The 23157-nt window shown below is 44.4% G+C and overlaps 1 protein-coding gene across 1 annotated transcript in view; it reads right to left on the minus strand.

Annotated features, from left to right (window-relative positions):
* Nucleotides 1-22254, minus strand: part of FGF2 (fibroblast growth factor 2) — a 33310-nt gene extending 11056 nt beyond the window's left edge. The window contains exons 1-2 of the mRNA XM_079305985.1: nucleotides 22141-22254; nucleotides 10591-11195 (exon numbers count right to left, since the gene is read on the minus strand). Of these exons, the coding sequence (XP_079162111.1) occupies nucleotides 10591-11195; nucleotides 22141-22157 (622 nt within the window). The 5' untranslated portion in view covers nucleotides 22158-22254. The remainder of the gene's footprint in view (nucleotides 1-10590; nucleotides 11196-22140) is intronic.
* Nucleotides 22255-23157: the final 903 nt, after the last annotated feature.

A 23157-nucleotide genomic window follows, 5' to 3' on the forward strand; every position in this document is an offset into this window, starting at 1 on the left:
TCCTACTCAAGAGCCTCCATCACCTCACAGTGAGAACCTGCCTGCCACACTGCACCTAAGGGAACAGCTGGGGGCCTGGGAAGAGAGGACAAACTGGATACCCTCTCAGCCCCTTTTCACTAACATATAGCTGCTTTATGGGAACAAAATGCAAAACACCTCTCACTCAGTTTACGAGAAGGGAGAGTTTCTGTACCCCCCAAAAATCCCAGGCTGCACGTCTCTGGATCAATGACTAGTGTTACTACAGTCTGCTGTGGAAAAGCTCAGCCCCAGCCAAAGGCTCAGGGCCCATCTCCAACATATTTGCAGAGGCCCCATAAGGAAAATCATTCCACGAGGCCCCCGAGTGACAGTGCAGTGGAGCTGCTGTGCCAGCTCCCACTGCCCGTCCTCCGTGCCCACAGGAAAGCACAAAGCAGCTATTCTGCAGTCTCACTGCAGAGGTGGGTCAGCTCCAGAGGGAATAAGCACCAGAAATGCAAGGAAGTTCACAAAAAAAAAAAAGAGGGGAAAAGTAAGACTCAACAACGTTTCGCTAAATGCAACACCCTACAGCCGAATTCCCACTCCGCCATCCTCTGTGGCTGAAGTTGGCCATTCCTTCATGCTCGGGGGCAACATCTATTCCCAGCCAGGTGTCCAAGCAAAACACAAGGACTCAGATGTGCTTGCTCCACACCTAACAGACAAACCCTCCCAAACCCAGGGGCTGGTTCAAAGCTATACATGCATTTACAAGCAAACATAGATTAACACTCCCCTTCTGGCATTTCCTGCCTGCTGGATCAGATCCAAACCCCAGCCAGGTGATGCCTACTGTAGCTTTCTCTAAGACTTACAAATATCTTTGTGTCCCTCTGTCCCATATCAGTCTCTGACAGTTTCTGATATCTCTTTCTCAAAGGCACAATTAGCAGTTTAACATCTTATGCTATTTGATAAGCACTGGCATATGAGGCATCCCCAAGTCTTCAGACCGTGAACAAGGGAACAACTTGCTCACTTTCATACACTCATGGTAAAACTGAGCCACTGCCAGAGTCACTGATGCACACACTGCCTAAAACCTGGAACACGTGTGATGCAGGGAGAGGAGAAACAGCTTAGCAGGAGAGGTGAGCTGCTAATAAACCAAACCATCAGAATTGCAACAAAAACAATCAAGCCAATGGAGTGTCACAGCAAGAAACAGTGAGTCATGCTCCCATACAAAGGCACATTTCTTTGCTTTTGCATGACAACATTCTAAGTGTATCTTTTTCCTTTTTGCCAGCCAGAGGCATAAAACCACTCGCAGACAGACCCAAGGTCTCCGAAATGTAAACATCTACAACAAAAATACACACTCCTGAAACACAAACACTTCAGGAAGTTCCGGTTACACTTAAGAGTAATCCAAGGCTTAAAGCAGAACAGTAACTTGCGTAGTAACTGTTCAAGCATCCACCCGCTATTCTAATCAACCACATTAACAGGGACATTCTCAGATTTTAAGTTTTCACCTTTTAAAGTAGTACAGATACTGAATACAATGGAAATAATTTCCCTATTTAGGTTCTCCCCTATTCTGATTTATATCTTGACCTTAATTCTTACGAATACCCAGCTGTACATAACATGCACCTGTGGCACTGGGAATCCTCCCCATGAAACACTGATTACCAAATACACAGCATTCTCTGGTGTTCCCTATAAATTTTATATAAAAGACAGTAAAGTCATGTTGCACAACAACAATCTAAGAATAGTGTGACATCCAACACTTCTGGCACCAGTGTGACACTGTGCTCCTTGCTTGTATGCCCACGTGTAAAACACACACAGCCACACTTCTCCACTTCTCACAGCTTGCATAACCTGGATGATCAAACATAATTGAGCCCTTTAAAAGTGAAAATGTCATGCAAAAACAAATGCAAAGTTTGTGCATTCTGCTTACAAAGCAAGACTTGGGCATTTTGTGCTGCTGAGTAAAGTAAACAGTGATTGCTTAGCATTACGAAAGGATTTCATACGCCAGAAACTCCAAGTCACCATCATGTAAAAAAACCCTTCTAAATGCCTTCTGCCACACTGTTTGCTGACTCCTTGGCATTGCAGATGAACTGATGAACTGATGCATCTTTGGGAGTCAAGAAGGCAAAAGCAAACAGAAAAAAATCCTAACTTTACCAGAGAATAACTTAATTCATTACTGGGAATATGCAATAAGGTTTAGTCTCCAAATTACCATTATTTTCACCCCATATTCTTTATTTAGAAAAGTATTTCAGGGTTTCCTTATCAAAGGAATAATGCATGCCTGTTCACATGTAGTTTTTTTAGGACTGTTTCCAAAGGGCTTTTCTCAGCAAGGGTAAGGTATCCCCCACATTGGTTTCATTTGCTTTTGTTTCCTTTAGTATTGACTGAAGTAAATCACAGAATAACCACTTTTGGGTGTTCAACTTCAGAACAAAGCTGGTGCAACTGCTCGGCTAACACAGCTGTGTCAGAAGACACGTACAGAACTTGCAGAAATTCATCTTTACGTTTACTGTGCATTCACTCATCTCCTCGTAACTATGACCTGTTTTTTACTTGCAGCAAAACCAACACATAAAACCAGGGACAACCCAAGGCAAACATGGGAACAGCATTTCAGAAGACAGAAAAGGGAAAACGTGTAATTTTTGAAAGGTATTTTGTCATGTTCCTCCTCCAGGTACAACTCACACAGCTGCTCAGTAGTACACAGTATTTCAGGGCAGTGACTGATGCTGGAGCAGTAACACGTGCGATGAAAAGCAAAGGCTGCCAGAGCAGTGCTGAGACACTGCCCACCCATAGGCTCAATAAGCCTCAGTGCCACAGCTGCAAAGGGAAAGCTGGATTTTAGAAATGCCAAGAAGAATCAGTAAACTGGATTTCAGAGAGTCTGGAGCACAGTGGTGAAAGAAGAACTCTGTCAAGCACCCAGGGAGATGGCACAGCAGATAGGGAGGGAAGCAGGAACAACACAGGAGCTTCTGTGAATGGAGCTGCCTTTTAGAACTGATTGCTCTTAACCTGGCCAAAAGGTTGAGACAGCGACTAAGCTGGGTTTGTACTTCCCAGTACCAATGAAACTGAACTAATCATTGAGATTTTAATAAATATTTTCGCAAAAGCTAAAAATAAATATAAAAAATTAAAAGCCTTATACGTGCACACACAGTACTGCACTGGCGCCAGCCCAGCTCCTTTACTGCAAGCACAATGGAAATGCCACAGTAAGCTCAGAATCTTACTTTATCCTCCTATTTCATCCCCTTCCATCAAGCTGTGCAACCACCCTGTGCTGACCTTTCAATAAAACATCCACAGGGGCACAGCATGAGCTACAGTGAAGGACAAGAACTGTCAATCACTGCTGATCTAGCACAGTAATGAATCAATCTTCACTAAAAGGCTCTAATTTGCTTTTGAATGAAGCCCTGCTTGAGTAGTTTTCTTTGTAAGAAACCAAATTCCTTAACTGAAAATAAAAGACACAGTATATATTTGGGTAACTCTCTTCACTTTTATTCTGAATACATTTGAACCATACTAAGAAGGAATGGTAAGCACTTTCCTGACAACAAAATAGAGACCTTGGGATCTGCAGCCAGGAAGAACCTACTTGACTCCCTGCTGCTTCAGCCTGACCATTGCTAGTGTCCATATCCTGATTTAGATTTATGTGACGATTTCCATGTCCACACTGCTCCAGACATCCCAACAAGAGGGTGCTCCTGCAGCACACCAGCTACAGGCACTGGCCACCCCACTGTCTCACCTCACACCACATCAAAGGAGCAGCCAGGCACCCCACTCCTAACAGAATATCACACTGACAGTACTGATCCATGGGATTAGTGCCTGATCACTGGATCACCTAACCACTACTGGTACTTGCTCTAGCACAGGTAAATGCTCTGGAAGAGGCTGCTTGAAGCTCTGAAGCAAGCAAAAGGTTGGGACTGAAATAAATAACACCAGGACACAAGGCAGTTCTGTGCACCTCTACAGCTTTGAGGAATTCCTGCATTTCTAATGACATGAGCATTGTACATTCTTTTCCTCCATTTTCCTGAATGAACAGCATTACTGTCAGCAAAACATTGAGTCTGTAAACATCTCTAAAACCACAAAATTAATCCTTCCTATTTACATACTCCAATGAATGGCCAGGAGCACGTACAGCTGTTCATCCCAACTACTTCATTACAGGTGGAGAAACCCAAGGAACTGAATCCACATACTATTTCCCAGGAAGTGCTCAGCCCAAATAGTCTGTGCAACAGAATTCCCTAAGTGACTTTTTCACGGAGGTGACAGCCCCTGCATGGCCCTTGGTGGCTGCTTCTCCACACTAACACGTGCTCCTGGTTTTGTATCCACCTCTGTTTCTGCAGGTGCCAGCAGGTCCCATGGAGTAACTGCACAGAACCACTCCACAGGCGTGGTTCCCTACACCCAGGAATGTCAGCCTCTCCATTGGTTTTTGCAGAGTTGTGAGACTATGAACATTCTTTGTAACACAGTCCCAAAACTACTATTCTAACCTGAAATTTAACATAGGTGACAACTGCATAGACTCTCTTCGCACTCCTCAAGACATCCATCTGGGAAGACGTTGTATCCTGTCCTGCATTTTAACAGATGAGATGGTTCAGGACATGGCATCACAGGACAGGCAGTGACAATCAGCTGCCACTGGAGAGGAGCATTCTGTGTCCCTCCATTCCACACTCCCAGCCTCGCACTCCTACTACCTCCCTCGCACCAGCCCTGGCACTTCTCCTGGCATCTCAGTGATGGATAGGTGGTGAAAAATTAAGCCTTCAAGATTTTTTCCCCACTACCCAGAAATGCCAAGAAAAGATACCAAAAAACTTATATCAGTCCCCAGAACTGCTACAGTCCTTCCCCTAAGGGCAGATCGAGATGCTGCAGTAACTGCACACTTGAGTATGTTAAGGACCTCCTTTACCACCAAAAATAACCCTGAAGCTACACCCCCACAGAATGGCACAGAGTGCCTGGGGATATGGGGTACGTTTGCATCAGGCCTCGTGGGCCAGCCTCAGAGCAAAAAGGAAAGAACCAAGAAACAGACTACAAATATTTTCAAGCTGTATCACAGCTGACATCTCTCCTTGCTCTTACAACACACCACCATGCAAGATTCCACAGCCACGGCTACCAGGATTTTGTGACTTGAATATTCCAGGAATCCTAATGATTGCAGTTGTATAAGATCTGCCGGAACCACCGAGCTCTGCAGCACAGGAACAGAATTTCACCACACTGCCACTGCTCACGGCCGTGGAGTCTCCTTTCCCAGTACCCTCAGTGTCCTTCTCCTTTCAGTCACTCAGTCAATGTGGTTTCAAGGTCTGAAAGTCAAAGATGAGCGACAGGCTCACCCAGGGTCACTCCAGCAGCCCTGCACCATGACAGCTCCTGCAGGATGACCTCCACCCAACTGTGCAGACATCATCTCATTTGTATTCTGGGCTGATCCTATCAAGCTCCAGTCAAAATCTGGCCCTACCCTGAACAAACAAAAAACTACGTAAGATAATAACCCTAAAATGCCACCAGCACTCCAGAGAGGTGCCCTTTTAATATTTTTATTGACAAGTCTGGAAGCAGCAGAAGAGGCAGACAGGAAAAACAACCCGCATAATGTCACCAAACACTACTGAAAACAATGAAGGGTGAGAGAGCGGCTTTATTTTGAAATGTATAGTCTTAAACAGGTGCTAACAAAAGGCAAGGCTATTAATTCTCCATCAGGATTGAAACAGTATCTCCTTACCAACTTTAAGGCTTCAAAAATCCTCCCAAACATTTCTGATATCACCTGATAGAGATACTCAATTTACAGATATCAGACCCTTATGTGTGTTCTTCAGCAACAGTAACTTGAGCAATCTCTGGGCTGCATTGGGTCTGATTTGGTTTTGTTAGATAATTGCACTGAACACATTGTCAGCAACAGTCAAAAGCACCATTAATTCCAAGGTTGTGAACCAGCCCAGCACAATCCATCACCTCTCAAGTATCCTGAACAGATGGCCAGTGATCCCAAGGCAACACTCCCAAGAGTGCTAAAAACCATAATGATCAAATAATTATTTGTTAGAACTGCCTGCCTTATCTGTAATCCAGATGAGCTGGGGAATGCGTACAGAAACAAAGTGTCACTGAAAAGACTATGATTTAAAATTCAGGTTGAGTTACTAACATAATTTACTTTCTGTAGAATGCTTTTAAATATGACCCCACTACAGATAAAGTTTTACTTGGAATCAGCTGCACAAATTTCAAGCATTTATGAACCAAATGAAAACCAACAGTAGCCACCTGATCTCACAACATGCTATCTGTATTTGTCTCTTCCAGCTCTGGGAGTGCAGTGACTAACAGGAGTTGGATTATCATTTTCCTCCAAACCAGACTATGTAAGTTCCTAAAAGTGCTCCTGATTTCCTAAGAGACAATTCAAGGGCTAAATCCTGCCCTCTAGTGTACCTGTGGGTGGTGGTGCCCTTGAAATCTTCCCCACTTCCAAACTGGCAGAAAACAGCTGGGAGGGACAGGACAGTTCACTGCCCACTGGAGACACCACGTGTTGCCTTGGTCCACCTTTGGAGTGTACCTGCTACTGGATCACACAGCTCTGGGTGGGCAAGACTCACTAGGAACTGGGATAGAGGATTAGCAGACACAGTGAGAGATGAGAAGGCATCCTCCCCTGAGCAGGAACATGCAGGAACATGATGGTATTTCTAGGACAAAAGAAGCAAAGGAAGCATATTCCCAACTTCTTCACACAGGGGATCTCTGCTACCTCATCCCCTAAAGGCAGCTACATCCAGGAGCCAGGAGGAATTTCTGTGCTATGCCACAAAGTAGTTGGCAAAGCAGTTAAGGTCTGTGCAACAGATCAGAAGTAATGCAAAAAGAGTCTGTTTCCAGAAGGACTTATGTGGAAGCAATGCATTTGGACATTTAGGGGACAGAGTTTTTTTAAACGAGTCACCTCTCACTCAGTGCTAAGATTTGAAACAGATCTTGCTCTGTCAACAGCTCCAGCTACGTCTGTGGGACACCAAAATGGGAAAGGAGATATTCCAAGTTCCAAACAACTTACGCACCTATAAAAGCTAAACATCATGTCCTGAACTTCATATGAAAACACTTCCTGATGTTTGCTCAGCTTAGGATCACCATGAGTTCTCTCCCATTGCAGGATCAGTGATCAGGTTTCCAATGTCTTCACTGAGCTGCTCTAAAAGTCAGTCTATACTTCAGCAGAGTCTTCCCAAAACATTTAGAGCATAACATGTGAGAGAGACAAGTCAAAAATCTTAATATTAACAACTATTTATGAAAGGAAACCTGCTTAAGAAATTTTCCTGGATGAGTATTACCCAATTACACCTTTTCTTCAGATATTTATGATACAGGAGAGAGGTACTGAGCAGGAAGAAGGCAGTTCATACATCCGCAGGGTTGACTGAGCTCCCACAGCTGAATCCTTTCCAAGTGAGTGGCTGGAGCCTTGTCACCTCATTAAGGAGTGGACAAGAATGGCTTGGGATGCTTTGGATACTGTCTTGAGTTATGCTCATCATGAAACAAAGCTGCTTAAGAAATCATGGAAATACATAAATGCCAACCATTCCTCATTTAGGGAAACTCTGAAAGGAACCAGCTGTGCTACTAGACATGTTCTAAATGTATGGATAAGTGTTCCCTTTCCATTCTCCAGGCTTTTCCCCCTCACCAACACTGTAGCCTCTTTGAGGAAAACACCTCTGGAGAGTTTCTAAAAGCCTTTCCAAAAACACTACGTCCTTTGTAAGTTTTCCAGGGCATAAATCAACAGTTGTTGATCAACAACAACAAACCAGCCATGCTTTTTGTTTTGCTTTAGACAACAAGACTCTCAGAAAGCGCCTCCTGTTTCTTGTTTGTCTGAAAGTACCTCTTCAGGGGAAAACACTGCAGACAGAGTCCCCAGAGTGTGTCCAAAGGGGCACTTCACTGCAGTCACGGCAGCACACGTCAGATGTGGCAATAGCAGCCATGGAAGACGCCCTGTCCTGGGTTTCAGCCGTGTGAATCATATGATCCCAATCCTCCAGCACGCAGGACGTCAACGTCCATTCTTAATTTCATTAACAGCACAATTATGAGTAAATGAAGGTGAGTGTAAAGCCATGCCATGACATAAAGCAGATGTGTATTTCAAATGGAGGCAGGAGGAGGGGAGCTAAACAGGTAATGGAGCACGGAAATTGGTTTATAGTATTAAAACTTCAGTCTGAAACGTAAGGAGACAGTAACTTGCCTTCTAAAACAAGAACTTCCTTTAAAAGTAAGAAGGATGATGTGCTATTGAAATGTTATTTTGTGTAATTAATTCCTAAGAATAGCAGCAACCACAAGCATCTCTACTAACTGGCCTTTAATTATTTCTAAACCAAATTGTGTAGATATTGTATTTCTTTTCTCAAAACCACCTTACAATACCTTTTGCTTAACTAAGAAAATCACCCTGAATTACTCGAGGTGTATATTTTCATTGCTAATTTCTTTTTTAAAGTCCTCTCACGTTGTCCAAGATTTATTGCCCTGTGCCATGCCAGGAATACCACGAGATCTCACAGGGCAGCACTCACCAGGTCAGAGTTGAGCAGAGTCGTGTGGAATGACGTATTTACAGCAAGGATGCTAAGGATGTGAACCACGCAATGCCCCAGCAATGAGCCTTGCTGATGCTTCAAGCACTGATTATTCTCTGCTTCTCAGAACCAGGGCTCTTCCAGGAAAAAAAAAAAAAAATGGAAGAAAAAGCAACAAGCCAAGAGCTGTCTGATAATGAGAAAAGGAGAGAATTCACTGCTAGGAAAGCATGAGATGTCAGTTGAAAATTGTAGTATTGATAAGGTTCAACAGGAAGAAAAAAATAAACATTTGATGGACTCAAGAATTAAAAATTAGTATTAATTTTCCTGAGAGAATAATAAAAAAGGTAGGGGGGAAGAAGTTATTATGGGGGAGCTCTGTGATGAAAAAGGCAGCAGTGATAAATGCCATCTCCATTCAGGGCAGGTGAGCACACAATACACACCACTACCTGCTCTTTCCAAAAGCAAAGATAGGGAATGAGGCAAGAACCCAACAGCCATGGCAGTGTCTTGGACTCAGCTTCAGCCTTGTACATCCCCCTCTCTTTGCAGCAGATTTCCAACACATTTCCATAGCTACTTCTAGAGTGGAGTGACATGTCTGTTAACTAATGAAATTTATTTCCTTTAAGGATTCCTGTAACAGGACTTCTTTGAAATTGTTGGGTAAAACTAATCGTTTTGCAGAAGCAGAAAGTAATATTAAGAATCTTTGGTCTGTCTCACTTCCTTTTCCTCCTAGTCCCTGCATCCATCAGTCTGAGCACAGGTGCAAAGCAGATGAAGAATCCCAGTAAGGCATTTCACCTGCTCCTCATGCCAAGTGCCTGCAGGCAAGCCCTGCACACACCACACAGTACAAATTCCCTCCAACCAGGAATCATACTGGGACCATCTGATAGCTACACAGCAACTCCCTGTACCTGCACTGAAGGAAATGCCTCACAGGAGCATCAAAAACTCACCACTGCATCCACACAGCCTCCATGCTGCATACTTCCAAAATATTCTGAGCGCTGCAAAAGGCATTTTGTTTGTGGGACAAAAAACAACCTGTGTTGGTAACAGCAGCCTGCCACACGCTCCCTGCAAGCTGTGATCACTCAGTGCATGGGCTGTGTTCCCAGCCCAGGAGCCTTTCTTTCCATTCAAAAGATCAGGTATTGGGAGGAACAACCTCCTGCAGTTGCTGGAATACATAGATTCGATCTGTATCTAAACCACCATTCATTAAGTTTTTTAAAAAACAACAAAACACAACAAAACAATGTAACATTTTAAGTCAAAAAGGTATTCTGACAGCTGTTTGTTATAAACTGTACTTCCTTGGCCAGATTTACCCCTCTGCTCCTACAGTACCTGTGTACCAAAAGTGCTCCTACTCATGAGCACCTACTCGCATCGGGAAAAAGAACAACCTCCTTTCTACCTTGACGCATCCAACGCGTTCACCGCCGTCGTATAGAGCCGTCAAGTGCCACTACACCCCGGTAAAGACCACGCAAACAAACCCGAGACCCCTTCAAGCCCATAACCAAACCTCTGTGCACCTGACGAGCTCTGTACCCAGCAGGTTGAGCGCGGAGCCACCAGTGAGGCTTTGCCCCGGGACATCCCGCGGGTGCCGGTGCGGGACCACCAGCTAGGGGACGTGGGTACGAATTAACTCGGCACGAATTAACTCCGTCTGCGTACTCGCGGCTACTCGCATAGGAACATTCGGCACATTGACGGGCGCTTTCCAAGCACGGCTCGCTGCCGAAGCTTCGGCAGGGCGGGACGGCCGAGGCGCGGCTCCTCTCGCAGCCCCGCTGCCCGGACGAGGAGCCGCCCGCGCGTCCCGGTACCGGTGCCGCCCGCGGTGGTCCCGGGACACACTCACTGTGCGGGTCGCTCTTCTCGCGGACGCCGTCCACCTTCCCGTCGGGGTTGATGCGCAGGAAGAAGCCGCCGTTCTTGCAATACAGGCGCTTGGGGTCCTTGAAGTGGCCCGGGGGAAAGGCGCCGCTGCCGCCGTCGTCGGGCAGCGTGGCGATGCCCCCCGCCGCCGCCATGCGCCGGGCCCCCGGCGGCACCGCGCCGCGCCGGGCCCCCGCCGCCCCTCGCCGCCAGCGCCGGGCGGCTCGGCCCCTGCCCCGGCCGTCCAGCCTCGCCTCGCCTCGCAAGCCCCGAGCCCCGCCGAGCTCCCGGCTCGTCCCGTCCCGGCCGGTCCGCGGGAGCTGCGCAGCGGTGCTGCAGGGTCGGGAGAGCGGGAAGCAAGAGCGCGCCGGGGACGGGCTCCCCGCCGGCACCGGGCTGCCCCCGCCGCGCCCCGCCCCCGACCGCCCCCGCCGCGCCGGGGGCCGCTCCCTGCGCCGGGCCGGCCATTCGGGGACCGGGCAGGGGCGGCAGCGGGTCCCGCGCAGAGGAACCCGACCTGCAGCATCACCGCCGGCAGCGCTGGAAACGGGATGCCGCCAACAGCGCTCGGACATCTTTTCCTCTGGCCTTATAAAAAAAGTAACTGGAGAGTTATTTTAGACAAGAAGTTGTGTGGCCTCTGTACCATACTAAATTGTTTAAATCACAATATGATGAAACATGTGTTTAAAATAAATCCGTGGCAATCGTTTTGTTCCACCGCATTCACCAGAAACCAGTTCTCCTCCCATCCAACAGGAGCAAACTGATAGCAAATGGCAACAGGTGAAAATTCTGGCACAGGCCTTCCCCCTCTAATAAAACAAATGTACACAGAGTTTATAAAGTGTAATGACCCACCAAATGCACTTTGTGCTTGAGGCTGACAAAGGATGATAAGATTTGTTTACCAAAACATGCTTTCCACTCCTAATCTCCTGTTTAACAGCAGGCTGCCTGCTCAAGCCTGGAGCTTGGGAAACTCTCTGGCTTCAAAGGCAGCACAAGCAGCCCTGGACAGTCCCAAGCGGGACAGCAAACACTGGGCTGTTCACAGAGCCAATACGCAGCAACCCACAGGAACAAGCCAACGCCAAGGCAGACACAGCGTCCAGCTCACGAACTTTGCAATATTCTCTTCGCTACCAAGTACGTCAAGGATATTTTGTTGCCGCTCAGCTTCCCTTCCCAGCTCTGACCTCTGGCAAGCCATAAGTTTTAGTTCTTTACCAGAATCAGGACAATTGCTCTGTCCCACACCCTGATGATGAAGGGAGCAGGCAGAGCAGGGCCCAGCCCAGGCACAGGTTCAGCCCGTGTCAGCTGCTCCCCCTCAGTGCCACAGGCACAGCCCAGGGCCAGGCATCTGCTGCCAAATGGGCATCGCAGCCCCGTGAGCATCTCCCCTTCCCACCACACAGCCACTTCAAACACGCTGCTGCTTCTCATGGAAATCCCACCTTGTCGCTGCCCCTGAGACTTCTGGACAATCACCACCAACAGTGAAGACCCTCCTTGTTTCCTCTTGCTCCTCCTCTGCAACAGAAGCTCCGTTCAGGGCATTTTGCATCCTTCCAGTATGGAGCCTTCCATGTCTTTGTGTCTTTTTTGAAAGGCAGACGAAGGAACGATGAAGCTGAATTCAACTAGATGAAGAGGTGAAAATGTAATTTTTAAAATTCTAATAAGTTCTTTAAAAAACAAAAAAAAAAAAAGCAATCTTAAAATGCTTAAAACCAAATAAACTTTTCTAAGGACTAAACATGCTGGTTCCACTCAGCCCTTCCTGGAACTGTACACTCCCTGCACGCAGGGCAGCCCTCACAGCTCTCAGCTGGATGTCCTGCCCCAGAGCTGCAGAGCAGACACGGTGCTTTACAGGATGGGGTCCTGGTGTTTCTCAGAGTCTTTGGAGCCCTGGTCTCCATGAGGGGGCTCAACCCAGTGATGGCAGGGTGGGTATGGCAACCAGCCTAAATTCCTTATCAAATGATCCTTTTGAAAACCAGTGAAATCCAGTTCACCAGTAAAATCGTGAGGCTTGAGAACTCTTTAGAAGCTTGACACTGGGAATTGTATATGTGGGGCTTTCAACTAAAGCTAAAATGAAAGTCCTATTCCCTAAGCAATCTACACTCACCTCAAGATCTGCCAACTTTCTATATTTTTAAATCTATTTTCCTTTCTCTTCTTCAAATGGAAAACAAGCCTGGTTTTATTTTCTCCGCTCTTTCTTCTGCAGTCCAGTCTCTTAATATGGTCATTAATTCTGCTCTTAAACATTGACCAAAGCATTTCTGGCAGTAGCATTTTCCTTTCTTGTGGCCTCTTCCACCACCCTTCCTCAACTCAGATCTTCCACACAATTACACCCACATGGCTGCTCCCCCTCCACCCAGACCAACAATTATCTAACCCTTCACAAGCCTTCTCTTGTCCTGTGTAAGTATGACACTCCATGTTACACTGCCTTAAACCCAACCTTCCTGCTCCTTCAGAAGTACCTCCTAGAGACCTTTTCTCCAACCTGTTCCATTTATCTGAACTGCTGCCATTCTCTGTTTGTCCTGCACTGTTTTGTAACCAGCTACAATTTTTAACAGACTCAGAGAACATCTCAAGCTGGAAGGCATCCATAAGGATCATCTGAGTCCAATTCCCTGCTCCTCACAGGAATGATTTACCTCTTACAGAGAAAAAGTTATTTTATTCAGAGCTGCTCTCACACATAGAGGTCATACTAAACACAAGGCACTTATCTGCACACCAAATCATCCCATTTATTCAATATATAATTCTTAAATTTCTAGAGACTCTCAGTAAGAACATCTGAGGAAAAGCTCCAAAGTAAACACAATTCAAACCTAAATTATATTATTAGTGTGGTTACAGGAAAACCCTGAAAAATCCAATTTTTGAGATATTTAAAATTAAGAGTAAAAAATTCCACCAGGTCCATCCATCAGTTTTTGGTTTTTAATCCAAGGGGCAACAACTCTCCCAGCTTTCCAGCAGTTACTACTGAAAATCCTGCCATATGACAAGGCCAGGAAATGTCAATCCCCTTTCACAGAAGCTGCTTTTAAAGGGTTTCAGCCATATGTCCTTGACAGTTTACCAGGATGACATCTCCAGTTTGCTCACACAGGAATAATGAAAACAGTGTTTGAAAAGCATCCTAAATTAATCTGCAGAAGACCAGATTTACTATAGAATTAAAATCAAACAAACAAAAATGCCCCTCAGTTTTGAAAAGCAATTAGAACTAAGCAAAGACACCCAGGAACACTCTGGCTCATCCATCTTCCCACCATGAGGACACCTCAGCGGGTGGTTTGGGTCACTGTGGTGGCAGGAACCACTGCCAGCTGCTGGAATGGAACATCAGCCCAGGCTTCCACTCCACCACAGAGCTTCTCCACTCCTGGAGCTCTTGGCTTTCCAATCCCTCTCTTTGGTGCATATCCAAGGAGCAATTAGCCAAAAAGAGATGGATAAGCTGTGTCCCTTCTGAAGCTGTTCCTGTGTTGTCTAGTGCTCAGCTAACAGTAGAAAAATCATCCATGTGCTTTCTCCACCACATATTGACACCAAAAGTCTCCCAAAAATTCTCACACACTCACTTGTCACAGGAAATGTCAAAAACTTGAAGTACATTAAGTGCCTGAGTTAGATTTGGGAGGAAGATTTCCTTCCTTCAAAGCCTGAGCATGAGTTTAAAAATTCAGTAGCAATTTTCCTCAGAACTGTTAGTTCTTTCACCATCAAGAGCTGATATTTATATTCTGGATCAATGTTTGCTCAGGATCTTAAGCACATGCTGCACCTGCCTTGTATGATGGAAGCAATAGCCACAAATCTGCCTATAACTGATTTTTCCTTCTAAATATTAGTTATTATGGCAAGCAGCTTCAGTTTTTGCCCATCAACTTTCATAGGTGCAGTTTGTGAGGCAAAGTTTCTCTGCTTGAAGTATATATGGATATTAAGTGCCTGGGAAAGTCTACTTGCATGGTCAGTCTTTAAAAACACCTGTAACAGAAGTGCAGCTTTTCATTCACCTTGCTGAAGACATTAAGACCCTTCACAAATATCTCTTTTAAACAAAAGCTTATTTCTTCCCTCCTCTTTTTTTTTTTTTTTTTTTTTTTTTTTTTTTGCTTTTTCTGGTGCAAATAGTAGGAAGACATTACATCAACAATAGAAAGAAAAATCTCCTCCCTATTACAAACCTCTTACAATCTCCATTCCAGTTCAAAGGACTACTTTATTGCTCTAAAGCACCAGTGGACTCTTGTTTATGTCTTTCTAAATAACATTTTCTCAATGTATGCTTAATCTCCAAATGCCACAGATGGCCAAGACTTTGTTTTGGGTTGTCTTTACAAATGTTGGGAACACAACAGCCCAGCACGGCTGAAGATAAGAGAACGAACAATCCAGCAAGGCCTAAATTGGAAGTAAATCAAATTTTCTGTGGTCCAGAATGATTGCACTTGGAAAAAGATCTGAACTGTCTAGAAGCACTGGCAGCTGTTGCAGGTCTAAGAGATGGAGTAGTGACTTCAGCTTATGAGAAATGAGAAATAATGTCCTAAGTACAAATATTTATGGGGGTTAGAGTTCAGAATTAGCAAAATCACCCCTCTCCTCCTCTCTAATGTACATACAAACACATATACACACTCCCTCTCTCTGTATCCACATCACTTAGACCAATACATCTAAATTAGCAAAATTACTGCTGGCTAAGAAAAGAAACAATTTCAGTACAAAAATTGATGATACACATAAAAAAAATTCAAAAATACTCCGCAATCAAACACCATGAACTCAAACAATTTCAGCTAATATTGAATTTCAAAGAAATCCAGATTTGTTGAGAGACTCCTTAATGGGAACAATCATAAAATCACATCTCTTTCTCACAGCATTGCATTATAATCATAAGATCATGATTTAGGTATTTATCTCTCCTGATCCCATGTCACTGGAAGGGTGGCAGAAAGTGTCCCAAAGGAACCTGGCCCCTGCTCAGGACTCAAGACACACATTGTTGTATTGCTACAGGGTAAAACAACTGCTTTTGCACCAGAAGTGCTTGGACACATGCTCACAGATTAGAGGGAGATGCTTTTCCTTGTGTTTGGGGGAAAACCAGTGCTTGTGGGGCAGATACAGCCAGTGCTGCCTGTGTGGCTGTTGTCATTTCAGAAACACATTATCCCATATGACCAGAGCATACACAGACTGTGAGGAAGCAGATCTTCACATAAACACAGAATAGTTAAGGTTGGAAAGCACCTCTGCATATTTGGTCCAATCCCTGCTCAAGCAGGGCTGTTTTCTATAAGTCTGTCTGCAATAATTTAAACTCTAAATATTTCCACATCAACTACAAACCCCTTGCAAGTCAAAAATGTCTCCTTCACTGTCTCTCTCCTAGCAAGTGGTCATGAAACACTGAGAGTTTTGTATAGACTTGTCTTTATCCTCTTTTAAATTCGATTCTTACATGGGTCATAGAATTCATAACTTCCACATGGGCTAATTCTGGAGAATGTTACATTATTCACAGGACTGCAGCTGGAAATATAAATATAGGTGGAAGTGAGGAAAATACTCTCTCCATTCACTGGTATGTTATAGTACAAGGCCAAAGTAACCTCATGGAGGAATACAGCAAAGACAGACTATTCCCAAGGAACAGCAGTTACCACATCATGCAGCTTTCATCATGTCACACTGAAGGGCAAGGAGAGATGAGATCAGTGAGACATTACAAAGAAAAAATATCATTTTACTACATCATGAATTTAATTTCTACCACTTGCACAACTAAAATCTTGCTCTGCGTCATTTCTGTAGAATGAATTAGCTGGCAGGTAGAAAACAGCAAGAATAAAGAAACAACCCCAAACCCCTCTGTCTTGGTAACAATCTGTGCTGATAGTATTCCAGAAGGAATGTCACAACTCTACTGTTTGTTTTCTCTTTGTTTCAGGACTGTTTCCATGGATCCCCAAACCTAGGCCCTACTGAAGGGTTCCCCAGAGCATATAACACCCTGCAGCAGCAGGTCACAGACCAAGCATCACATGCAGAGCACAAACAAGAGTTCTAGTGGCACAGTGAACACGTGAAGCCCTGGCAAAGACAGTTTCCTGCTCAGGGTATCGGCACAGCAGTTTGAGAAAGGAGAGACAAGCCCTGGAATGCCTTTGGAAGTGCAAAGAAATGATGTGGTCCCTTGTGCTGCGTTAGCTTTCAGTTCTAGGGAGGGAGAACTCTCCCAAATGAGCCTGAGGCAGCGCTCAGTGCTGGGGTGGATGCAGTTATTGCTCCACCACACCCCAATGCATCCATCCATACAGTGACCAGCTTGGGACAAACACGTTCTGCAATGCTCCCCTTTCTCAGCTAGGAAACCATCCCTATATGTCTGTAAGTTCACCATGACTGCATCTCCCACGATATCTGAAGTTACAAGTACTGTAAGTACAACTGAAGCCAGCTGGCTCTTGTGAAATCTTATTTGTTCCTTGGAGAGACCAGAGCTTAGCACAGCTCTTCCTGGTGGTTAAAGAACTGTAATCCGCTGTCCACGTGCCAAAATGGAATCTGTTATCTGCCAGAAAATTTCTTTCCCAACACTGCCCAGGCTATTATCTCAAAGCTGACCTGCAGTCATTAACTTCTAAGCATCTGGGAGGTTAAATTGCTCAGTGTTTTGTCTCCTTTTATGCAAAAGAAACACTCATTACATAAGGATCGCTATTTCAATTTATATCCTTTTCCTCCTCAGAAAATAAAGAAGGAATGCCTTCATAAACCACATTGTTATGCCCTTATTACTTTTATCAAGTGCAATCTTGATTGCCCTTCTCTGTAAAAGCTGCATTACCTGCTCCAAGAGCCCCCAGCAATGCTAAAGAGGAAGCTCACTCTGACATTAATGTGGCCTCTGCCTTGTTCAATTGCTGAACTCATACAGCCATGAATTCCAGCCATCGCATACTTCATGTGGCATCTGGGAAGGCTTTTCTGGGGAAAAACCAGCTGTACCTCAATAACAATGCTGAAGGTGCAAACCCCAAGCAATGGGGACTTAAGAGTGAAAAGAGTTACAGGCATCATCACAAGTCTGAATGTTCGCTCTGAAACCTTTGTGGGCTGTTCGTGCTGTTGATCTAAAACTCACAAATTCCTTACCCATCCCCTGTGGGGGCTGTCAGCTGACACTGGTGATAAAGCTGGGCCCACTGGCTTTGCCACAGGCCACAGTGACTCTGTGTCCCAAACAGTGAGAGGTTGTCCCCTGTGGCAGGTTGTCTCCTGTGTAGGAGTCCATGTGTGCCTGTTATCAGGGGATGACAGTGTCTTCTGACAGCAGATGAAGGGAAAGGCTGTGTAATGCCAGACCCAGGAGAACCAGGAGGACACTGAAATAGGCACAGACTCATCTTCCTTTCTCTTGGCTGCCCCACCCTCCACCCCCAGCCTGTCTCGACTCCTCATCCTTTGTCCCCACCCTGTTCTTTTCCCCTGCTGTCAGGCACAGGTTTCTGGCCTATTTCTAAATCTTTCCCCAGCTCCTCATGCCAAGGTCTGTCCTCTGGACTACTTTTCCTTTGTATCTCACTATGGCTCCTAGCCATATGCTCCAGAGATGTGTTTTCTTTTCCCAATGCTTCTTAATCCCTTCTTTCTTGAAGTTCAAAGCCCATGTCCTCCTTCCTTGGCCAATTCTCATAACCCTGTAGTTTATTTTTTCCATGGGCTTCTTCATTTTCTTTCTCCTAGGACTTCCCCATCTCATGGTAGTTCCCAGCTCCCCATTTCACTCCCTGGCAGGGTGCAGTCTCCCTGAGTCCCACCAGACTGCCCATCACCTGCCTACCACAAAACTCAAGTTACAAAACTCTTCATTCTTCTTCAAAGAAGGTACCATGGCATCAATTATCTCAGCAAGTGCAACCAGTCCCAAACCATACATCATCTAGGAGTGCTTCACTGCAGGGAAAAATAACAAAAACACGTGCCAAACTTTATTGCCATAAGTATTGAGGGCTCTCGTTCTGACTAATCGCACACCTTGAGTCATTGCACCACAGCCAACAAATATCTTGGAAAAAAATCAAAAAACTCAGCAAACAAACAATGATAGAAGCCTTCCCCTCAAAGACCAGAAAGTCAAAGTTATTGAAACTAGTGATATTAAAGAACTGATATTAATTGAAGTCCAGATTTTTAGTGCACATGTTTGCATACACATATGATACATGCAAGGATGGGTAGAACTCAGAAGTGTGCTCTGAAGTTTATTTTGTAAAATTCACCCTGGCCAAGATGAATGCTGGATTTTAGCTGTTATTTCCATTCACAATGGAATTTCAATTTTTCAGACAGATTAATTTCAGAGTTCTCACATTAAGATGACAGCAGTTTATGAATCGATTTATGGGCTTTGTCATCTAATGATTCATTTGTTTTAAAATGACCGAGCTAATATTGATGATTCCTTTCACTGGAAATGGGAGTTACACATTCCATTTTACATCAGTTGCTCCTAGTTTGAAGTTGGGTTCTCCTTTGCTTGCTTCCTTGCCCATTGTTGGGTTTGCCACTGTTGTGGCTGACGTGCACACGGAGACAAGGAGAGTCACTGTGAGCTATTGGCTGCTCTCCTGACATCAGTGTGTGGGTGCACAGCCAGGGTTAGTCACTCAGCCCAGCTGTGCGGGCCTGCAGGGAGCGCCGTGTCCTCGGTCACATCGGGAGCTGTGCCGGAGGATGGGATCCCGAGGGAGCTGCAGCCTCCCAGAGCCTGGCTCCCGGGGCTCAGCTGCTGCTGCAGCTCCCTGGGTGTCCGCACACGGCCGGGAGGGCGCTGCCAAGGCAGCCATGGAGCAGACGCTGCTGGCCAAGCCGTGCTTGTATTAAGTAGCACTTGTACAGCTCAGAGCCAACATCCCTCCTTGTTTCTACTGATGTAAAAAATAAATCGCTCTGGGATGATTTGAAGACAGGCAAGAAGAGACTGATGGAGCATTCCTTTAAGGGTTTTACATTGTCTTTCCTGGCCTCCCTGAAATTACCATGATGCTGTCCCTCAAAGCAGGGGAGGAGAGGACACCATGTCAAGGGAAAGGCTGGATGCACAGTTATCAGAGGTAGCAATCCCCATGCAGATATGGAAGGAAGAGCAGGATGTGCACAGAATATAACCCCAGGCTACCTCACCTACTTGGGTGGAATTTATACTAACATTACTTTTTACTCACACCCTCCTTCAAATAGCACCTCTCACCGACTTCTTTGGCAAGCATCTCCAGATCATATTTTTAGTGCAAACAGATATCATATGAAGGTATTGAAGTATTTTTACCTACAGCACTTCTGTGTTCCCAAAAAAAGTACACAAGAGCCTTTATGGCCCTCATCCAATGACTTCACCTCATGCTGAACAATTCCTGTAATTTTCACTAACAGGTCTCTTGTCACAGCCCCACCACCACAGACACTGTAAGGTGACACCAGTGCCATGCCAACTAATTCACTTTTACTAGGGTTATTCGTAGAGGTGACTTTCAGGGACAGATATTTGTTCCAACTTCTTACAATGGTACCAAGTAGCCCATAAGGCATCATTAGTTCATTAGTTGCTGAAGTGCAGTTCTCCTTTCTTCCTTATAAACTGCTTGCTGCTTTTTTGGACTTTTTATTTTTTAAACTATTTAGCTATTTATTTTCAGGTTAAGAATATGACCTCATGCACAAATTTATTATTGAGAAGAGTTATTTTTATGAAACACTGGGTTTTTTCCTTGTGGCCAGTTTCACCACAGAGACATGGATGAGAATAAATACCTTTCCCAGCTGTGGCTGTGGAATGGAGAACAGAATGGAGCAGCAGAGAACTGTGATCTTTAGCAAACCAAAGTTTCATAAACTCTGAAGGGGAAGAACCAGAGTACAACCTGAGTACAGCCCAAAGAATTTACTTACTTAGGGAAGTAAAAAAAAAAAGCCTTTCCTTATATGTTTTTTCTTTTCTGTAAGCACTAGAGCAAATACTTTTCCTGCTTTTCTCCATCTATAATGTGTACTCTTCTCTGGTTTCTAGAAGATTCCATGCTCCATAAAGGCAAATAGATGAGACAGTTATAAATATCATAGCAAAACTCAGGAGAGTAGGGAAGGAGAGCAGGAAGAAGAGGCAAGTGCAATATAAGGAATGAGTTACTGCCAGTGCATTTTTTTCTCCAGAGCCTATAACAAATGAAAGTTAGGTTAATAATCTAATAAACCTGTGATTTTATTAAACAATTAGTTCAGCTATTATTCTGAACCAACCTGATTCCACATTTAGTGCAGGCTGGCCAATGCCACTTGACTGTCAGACACACACAGTTAGTGTTTCAGGAGTCAACTGGACCTATCTGGGAGCTCTGGTTGAAACTTTTTTCAAGCTCTGGGGATGACTACAATTAAAATCTTATCACTGGAGTTGTTAGCTTGATGACAAACCTTTCCTGTTATTCTTCATTCACTCTCTTACCTCCAATACCTACCCTGAGCATAAGATTCTAGAGAAATCAGTGTTTGAGGGTATCCCTATGTTGCCTGCCATTTTCAATAGCAGATTCCTGGACATCTCTCATGCTATCCAAATTAAGCACAATAAAGCATCTCAGCACTCTGGAGTCAGTTCAGGCCTCGATCCAAATCCCTTAAAAAAATCTATTGGACTCTTTGTAGTGATGATGGCAGCCATTGTTTTTAAGACTTTGGGTTCCCAGCCAGCTCTCACTAGAAGTCCTGGCTCCATGCACCACATGTGAAACTGCCTTGGTCTAGGACGTGCAGTAAGAACAATAGAGTAAAAATGTGACAGAAACAATGATGAAGTGATTTGTGTAAAAAATAGTAAAAAGCATAATTTGTAAATTTATCCAACTTTTTTTTTTTTTTTACACAACTGTACTTAGCAGATGGAAGCAATTTTTCTGAAAAAAAGAAGGGAAAGAGGCCCCTGAAAATTATGAAGGGGTAAACAAATGTTTTTTGGCTGTCACATGCCCAAGACACAACACAAAACTCCTAGAAAAAAAGCTGCAGCTTGTGTGTTGCTATATCCTGTGTTAGGAGACAACAGAGTTGAACAGGTTTGGTTGTTAGGAGGAGTGAAGCAGGGTACCTTTGTTTTTCCACTCACATACAAAATAGATCAGCGCTGAATAGTCTTTAATCTTATTTCAGTTTCTTTACCTTCAAAAAAAGAGCTTAGTTTATATTATGATGTTTGGATTGCTCTCTCAGGGGATAATTGAAAACACAACTACATTACCTCTCAGACATGAGTCTTTTTCCAGGATGGTTACATGCAGAAAGGCAAATCATAAGCATTTTAAGCAATGGGATGAAAAGACTGGAACAAACCATATGCAATTATCATAGGAGACTGGATGGAACTGGCCAGAACCCAGATGTGCTATAAATGAGCATAAACAAAGGAGTTGCATTTGCTTACCTCCTGTCTGAATCCATCTACTGATTTCACTGTTATGAAAAACAGTGGTACTGGGAGGAATTCAGCTGTAATTCCTGCTCTGTTGTATGGAGCTGAACTCTCACTCATTTGAACCTGCAAAAGATGGAGAGCAGAATGTTTAAGAAATTCCAAGCAGAACATTACAAAGCAGAGGCAGGGTCTAGAGGTCTGATCCCAACCACTTTTAAAAGAAAACACAAATATTACTAAGATCTTTGCCATGAAATTTGAGTGGAATCAGGATTAAGGTTCTAGGCTACAAGAGAAAAGTAATACATAATAAAGTAACACTGCACTGTTCCAAAGTAGTATAAGAAAAATGTACTGGAGTGTGCTTCTGGTGTTATAAGGCAGGCCAACCAAAACTTGGATAAAACTTACAAATTTGTAGGAATATGAAGCTGCATTCAGAACAAGCACAGCTCAGAGGAGGGTGACACATAGCAAAGTGATGTTCCTGGTGAAATGCACTTTCACTGGAATGTGTTTTATGGTTTTCACATCAATCTATTCAAACTAGGAATGACCCTATCTTCACTGGCCATAAAGTATAATCTCACATTACTTTTTGTTACTTTTCAAGGGAAACAATTTGTTAGAAATGTTTGCAGACACAGCACCTGCTGCTAACCCTTTCCAGGAAGCAGCTGCCAGCAGGGTAAAGATACAGCCCAACAGCTCATTTTTATCTCCCTTTGCTGCACGATTGCACTTGTTGATCTTCAACTCCCAACTGTTAGAGAAAGGAGAGATTTTTGACTTCAGGGACTGCAGCCACAGCCCATGGAAAGCAGAAGTGAGCAAAAGTCAATTTTGGTACACCCAGCTCCCTCCCCACAACAGACAGACCTCATTTTTTCATATGAGACACATCCCCGTCACGCCACTAAACAAAAAATATTTTTTTAAAGTGCATGACACAATGGAGGAAAGAGGTTAGTGCCGAGGGTAAATTCCAAATGGCTGGGATGTTTTCCTAGACTGTCTCTTACGTAA

Source organism: Erithacus rubecula (genome assembly GCF_903797595.1).
Source record: "Erithacus rubecula genome assembly, chromosome: 5".
NCBI lineage: Eukaryota > Metazoa > Chordata > Aves > Passeriformes > Muscicapidae > Erithacus > Erithacus rubecula.